This window comes from Prosopis cineraria, unplaced genomic scaffold (genome assembly GCF_029017545.1).
Source record: "Prosopis cineraria cultivar Desert tree isolate PC_DT_omini unplaced genomic scaffold, ASM2901754v1 PC3, whole genome shotgun sequence".
Taxonomy (NCBI): domain Eukaryota; kingdom Viridiplantae; phylum Streptophyta; class Magnoliopsida; order Fabales; family Fabaceae; genus Prosopis; species Prosopis cineraria.
In genome coordinates this window covers 17215187-17221993 of record NW_026555334.1, presented here as the reverse complement: position 1 = coordinate 17221993, position 6807 = coordinate 17215187, and the positions used below count along the sequence as shown (strand labels likewise).

At 37.8% G+C, this 6807-nt stretch overlaps 1 protein-coding gene across 1 annotated transcript; it reads left to right on the top strand.

The window, feature by feature from the left end:
* The first annotated feature begins 651 nt into the window (after positions 1-651).
* Positions 652-5130, top strand: LOC129305424 (uncharacterized). Its single transcript, XM_054945456.1, has 2 exons — positions 652-751; positions 4760-5130. Exons 1-2 carry the CDS (start codon positions 652-654, stop codon positions 5128-5130), a joined length of 471 nt encoding a protein of 156 aa, XP_054801431.1.
* The last annotated feature ends 1677 nt before the right edge of the window (positions 5131-6807 follow it).

Here is a 6807-nt window from a genome sequence, read left to right as displayed (position 1 = left end):
TCACTGAAGCACCAGTTGGTGTAGACACATTTATCATGAAAGGCATTTCAACCACATGCAATTTCAGTCCTTGTGCACACTCATCGAAGATAAACGAGTAAGTAAGACCAAAATCAAACAAAGCATAAATTTATTGATTGCTTAAAGAAATCATACCTCAGATAAGCTTCGAGGAAGCTTCATCCTCTTCCCTTATCATAGCAAACACATGACTAGGAATAGCAGACCTCTGATCAATGTGAGGAGCATTCTTGAGGCAATACTGCACGATGTGCCTAACTTTGTGGCACTTGAAACAAGTCCAACACTTCCTAATATAGTGTCTTCCATACTTGCTGTATTATAAGGCTCTAATTGGTTCAGCTATCATAAGAGCAGAATCCTGTCTCAAAGCTTGACTCTGCCCACCTATACTCCTGGGGGCATTACTCCTTATCTAGGAACCTTTAAAATGTGAACCCCTCTGGAAACTTCTCTTACTACCACGACTACCCAATCTAGATGATCTAGAGCTATAACTAGCTCTCTTGCCAACACCTTTAGTAGGACCCATACATGTAGAGAAATGGCCCCTAACATCTCTCCTCTAGTTGTCCTCAGCCTCATGACCTTGTCTGGCTACTGCTCTCAACTTACTGCACATGTTGCTGTATGAGACAATATCGAAGGGTACTAGCTGCTGTCTATAATCAGGCTGCATCTTCTCAAGTAATTGCTCAACCTTCTAATACTTATCATCATGGTTCCTCAAGTAGGTCGAGTATTTGGACAACTCATTGAACTTAGCTATGAATTCTTCTTCATCATGTTCCCTTATTGCAACCAGTGAAACTCATCCTCTTTCTCAGCTCTGAAGGAGGCAGGAAAATAGTAGGAGAACAATCTCCTCTTAAACTCATTCCATGACAATGGAGACCCATCTACCGGTCTCACACTCTCCCACCACTTCTTGGCAGCATCCTCAAGCAAGAATGTAGCAAGTAATACTCGCTGCTCAGAGGTTCAAGTCATAATAAAAAAGATCATCTCCAACTGATCTATCCACCTCTCAGCAACTCTATTCTCTATGGAACCCTCAAATGATGGAGGATTTAACCTTATAAACATTCTTAAAGCTAAATCGATAGAGCTCTCTGTCTCTCTTTCTCTAGGCCTCACTGGTAAAGGCCTCCTTGGTCCTCTCTTCATAATAATTACCTTCTTCTTAGTTAAGAATTTCCCTTTCTAATGTCACTTCACCCTGACCGCCAAATCTTTCTACGGTTTTGCTTGACTCTTCCAGTCTTTTCTTTAGAATCTCATCATACTCATCTATTCTCTATTCAATTCTTTCCATCATGCTTGTAGGCCTCGGTTGCTTTCTAGCTTGACCCGAGCCTTGTCCCATCTTAACATGCTCACTAGGGATAATGTTCTCCTCTTGTACTAAGACTTATCGTACCTATCTTGATACATTTATTGGAATGTTGCCAGTAGTATTTCTTGTTTACACCATTTTGCCCTCCTAAGGATGAAAGTTATCCCATAAAAGGAAAATAGTTAACACTGGCTCAAAAGGGAAAATATGTGTATAATGTCAATTGCCAACTTTCTATATGTAAATGATACCAAATTGATACCAAACTATAACCTCCCTAAGGTTAAACCACAAATTAACTCCAAATCATAGTTATCTAAGGTTTTGAAAGAAGAATTTCTTAAAATTATTTTAAAGGAATCCCAATTTTCCATTTCAAATCCCATGCATAAATTTAAGGACTTCAAGTTAGAGTTTTAAAAACAAAGCGGAAGCTTATAAACCAATCGAAACCCAAAAAGTGAGTTTTAAAACTCAAAAACCATTTCTGTGCAGAAAATGACACATGTGCCATAGCTTACAGCTTGTGCATTACGGCGTGTCTTCTCTATGCGGTGCATGGCACAAAATTTGATAGATCAGTGCTGTCATTTGACAGCATAGAGAGCGGACTTCCAATGCGTCCTAAATCTCCATCCGACATTTGATTGAGGTAGTTTCGGTGTCTATACGGAGCTTACTCCTAGCTCTAGCTAATGGCATCAGTTTCACACTCAAATTCATTTTCTATCAAAAGTTGGATACTAAAACCCATTCCAACACATTTTTATAAAATTTCTCAAATGAGGTATCTTAACTCAACCACACATGCCAATAGCCTACACCAACCCTTCGACCACACCCAATGAACTCTTATAAACTCATGCAACACACGCTATATGACCAAAAACACTTATTTTATAAAATCACCACTCAACCTCAATTTTCATAAAACACAGAGGGGAAGGAAAAGTTGCACAAATTTAACCATTTCATTCATATTTCCTAAAAATACATATGTTCCTACTTGCACAAGTATTTTGGCCCTATCCTCAGGTTTGCAACAAAAACTCACTAACCCAGGGCATAAAATACATTAGTTAAACAGAAAATAATGCAAGTAGTACACAAATCATGATAATTAATCCTAGTTGGCAATTACATTAACAAATACACATGAAAACAACTAAAGAGAGGCATAAAGAGGATTCACTCCATAAATCCTAAGCCTTTGTATGTTTTCCCAGACTCGGATCTGATGAGCTAGTCCTTGAAAATATTGAGAATTGAGGGGTGAGTACAACCACTCAGTAACCAAGTTTCACTTAACCCTTATAGTTACATATTAATTGTAAATAGATGCAATTAAGCACATAAACATATATTTCACATAGCATTAGGCCAGATTCACAAAACTAACAATCATGTGACCGGGCTTGCCATAAAACACTACATTATGTTATTTTGAAAAACATAACTCAACATTGTAAAAATAACAACCATGCACCCTTAACACGAGCCAGACTATAAAACTAACAACCATGTGGCCAGACTTATATGCATGATCATGTACCAACCTTATATCCTCCTGTTACCTCTGACACAAAACCGGTGGCTATCACGAGGCTACATCCTTTATGGACTAACCCAGCCTTCTACTTATGAGGAGCTACTGGGTCAGGGTTAACTCACTCACTTATATAATCCAGTTTCCCCCAATACTAACAACTATGGGGTGTCGTACCCCTAATCTAGCCTCCTCATAAATTGGTGGAGACTAGTTAGGTTCCAGTCCCTTATAGAACAACTGGGACAGTCCCAAAATAACCATAGGATAAGGGCTACCTCTCGATTCCAACGGTCGGTGCTAAGGCTAGTTCCCAATTCCAACAGTTACTACCAATACCACCTAAATTTCCAATCAATCTACTCCTCTCCCTAGGCGAACTCCCACCAATGATCATGCTATGCACATTTCACACATAATATACATTTTAAGAATCATTTCTCAAATAATGCTTACATAACACATATGCTCATAATTAACTCATATTTCATCACAATTCTCCACGCATAGCAATAAATCACAAGTAATTTCATAAAACATCAAGGGTGGTAGAAATGAAGGGTTTCTTTTAAAAGAAACCATTTCATAATCATACACTTGCCAACATGCATCATAAATTTGACTCACAAATCACATTTTACAACACAATTAAAATTCAACTATAGAAATTAAGTTTCCCCTGGTTACCTCAAATCTTTGAGAGGTCAAATATTTACCCCTCACTATATCAACTTTTACAAGCTTCAACAACCTTGAATGGTGCCAAGACGAATCTCTCTACAACCAAATCACAAGGATATCATCATCATTTAGCTTTTTAAGCTTTATCAATATAAAATTGCTCATACACTATTTTACTAACTCATAACCACTACCCATTCATAATTAATGAACTCATTAGGTTCCATTAATGCACATTATCATTAATAACACCTTAAACCATCATTAATGCACATTGACCTCTTCCAACTACCTCATAAATACCAATTTTTAGATATTAAATGCTCCCATAGACCAACCACTTCTAAAATCATCAATATGATGTTCTAATACATTAAATTACTCCCGTTAATCTCATTTTAACCAATGAAATTAGACCCATACTCTTATAAACTGAAAATTCATCTCCTAACTCAAACCCTACCATAAATAATCATAAATGAGGGAGAGAAAGGAAGAAGAAGGCAGCATGATCTTCCCTTGGGTGTTTGGAAGCTTCAATCTATCAATAATGGGATTAAAAGTCGTGCCCTAGCAGAGCCAAAATGAGCTCTTCATTTTCTTCCTCTTCTCCTTCTGTTCTTTTCACACAGAAACAAATTAGATATATTTGATTTTTAGCCGTGTGCTATGGCACACGCTACCCTCTACTGCGATGCATGGCACAAAGGAGCCCATTATGTTTAAATTGTGTCCGTGAACCATGGTAGGCCAACCACAAGCCGTAACGTGTGGCACAAAATACAACTCTTCACTTTTTCATCCTCTTCATTGCCCGGGTGGCCCGCCATCAATCCAAACCCACTTTTAGGGCTGAAATCACATCAATTATGCAAAGATAAGCCCCTCTGGCCAACACTCCATTAACTCACTAACTACCCTAATTAAGTTAATAAATCAGGGTTAAAATTTTTTAGATGTTAAAAGCTTTGTATAGTCAAAATTATCGATCGCCTCTTTGCTAGACTGAGTTAAGTGAGAAAAGTGTTTTGGGTCTAAAATTGGTGGATCAATCTACAGAGAAGATAGAGGTAATTCGATAGAAGTTGTTGACTGCCCAGAGTCGATAGAAGAGTTATATGGATAAGAAAAGGAGACCGCTAGAGTTTATGATTAGAGACCATATATTCTTGAAGGTATCACTTATGACTGGTATTGGGAGGCTATTCGAGCCAAGAAGTTGACTCTCAGATACATTGGTTTGTTTGAGATTCTAGAGAGGATTAGGCCTTTGGCATATCGGATTGCATTACCCCCACATTTATCAGGTGTACATGACATGTTTCATGTCTCACAACTCAAGAAGTACCAACCCGATCTATCTAACATTATTCAACCAAAAGAGGTAGAGCTATTGGAGAATTTGACTTATCGAACTGAGCTAGAAAGAATAGCTGATGTGAAAGATAAGCAACTCAAAAACAAGACTGTCTGTTTAGTGAAAGTGATATGGAAGGGAATGACTCCCGGTGATGCCGCTTGGGAAATGGAGGAGAAAATGAGGTAAAAGTATCCCCATCTTTTTCAGCGAGGTAAGATTTTTATGATTTACTGAATTTTAGAGATAAAATTCTTAAAAGGATGGGAGAGTTGTAACATTCAAAAAATTTTAACCTTAATTTATTAACTTAATTAGGGTAGTTAGTGATTTAATGAGGTGTATGGCAAGAGGGGCTTGACTTGCCATAATTATTGTGATTTCAGCCCTAGAAGTAGGTCCAGATTGATGGCAGGCCACTCGAGTAAGAAAAGAGGACGAAAAAAGTAAAGAGTTGTGTTCTATGCCACATGTCATGATGTGTGGTTAGTCTACCGTAATGTACAAACACAATTTAAATGTAATAGGCTCCTCTATGCCATGTGCCGTGGTGGAGGGCATCGTGCACCACGGTGCACAGCCAAAAATTAGATAAATCAACTCGTGAGCTATGTGAAAGTAAAAGAGAGAAAGAGGAGGAAAATAAAGAGCTTCGTTTTAGCTCTACTGGGGCACGACTCTTGGTCCTATTATTGATAGATTGGAGCTCCCAAACACCTAAGGTAAGATCATGGTGCCTTCTTCTTCCTCCTTTCTTTCCCTCATTTATGATTATTTATAGTAGGGTTTGAGTTGGAATATGAATTTTTGGTCCATAAGAATATGGGTCTGATTCCATTAGTTAAAATGAGATTAATGGAGTGATTTAATGTATTGGAATACCACATTGATAATTTTGCAAGCGATTGGCCCATGGGAGCATTTAATATCCAAAATTGGCATTTATGATGTAGTTGGAAGAGATTAATGTGCATTAATTTGACGTGTTATTAATGATAATGTGCATTAATGGAATCTAATGAGCCCATTGGGTATGAATGGGTAGTGATTATGAGTTGGTAAAATAGTGTATGAGGATTTTTATGTTGATAAAGCTTAAAGAGCGAGATGTTGATGATATCTTTGTGATATAGTTGTAGAGAGGTTCATCTTGGCACCAGTCAAGCTCATTAAAGCTTGGGGAAGTTGATATAGTGAGGGGTAAACCTTTGACCTCTCAAAGGTTTAAGGTAACTAGGGGAAACTTAATTTTTATAGTTGAATGTTAATTGTGTTTGTGAAATGTGATTTATGAATTTAAATTGATGATGCATATTGGCAAGTGCGTGATTGTGAAATGGTTTCTTTTAAAAGAAAATCTTGATTTCTACCACCCTAGATGTTTTATGAAATTAATTATGATTTATGAATAGGGGTGGAGAATTGTAATGAAATATGTGTTAAAGTGTAGAGCATTTGTGTTATGTGAGTTCATGTCTTGAGAAAAGATTGTTAAAATGCTATTATGTGTGAAATGTGCTTAGCATGATCATTGGCAGGAGTTTGCCTAGGGAAAGGAGTAGATTGGTTGAAATTCATGTGGTATTGGCAGTAACCGTTAGAATCAGGAGGTAGCTCTTTTCCCATGGTTGATTCAGAGCTGGCCCACTTGTTTTATAAGGGACTTGAACTTAGTTAGTCTCCACCGATTTATAAGGAGACTAGATTAGGGGTACGACACCCTATGGTTGTTAGTATTTGGGGAAACTGGATTATATAAGTGAGTGAGTTAACCTTGGCCCGGTAGCTCCCCACAAGTAAAAGGCTAGGTTAGTCCGTGATGGGCGTAGTCACGTGATAGCCACCAGTTTCATGTCACCAGGAGGA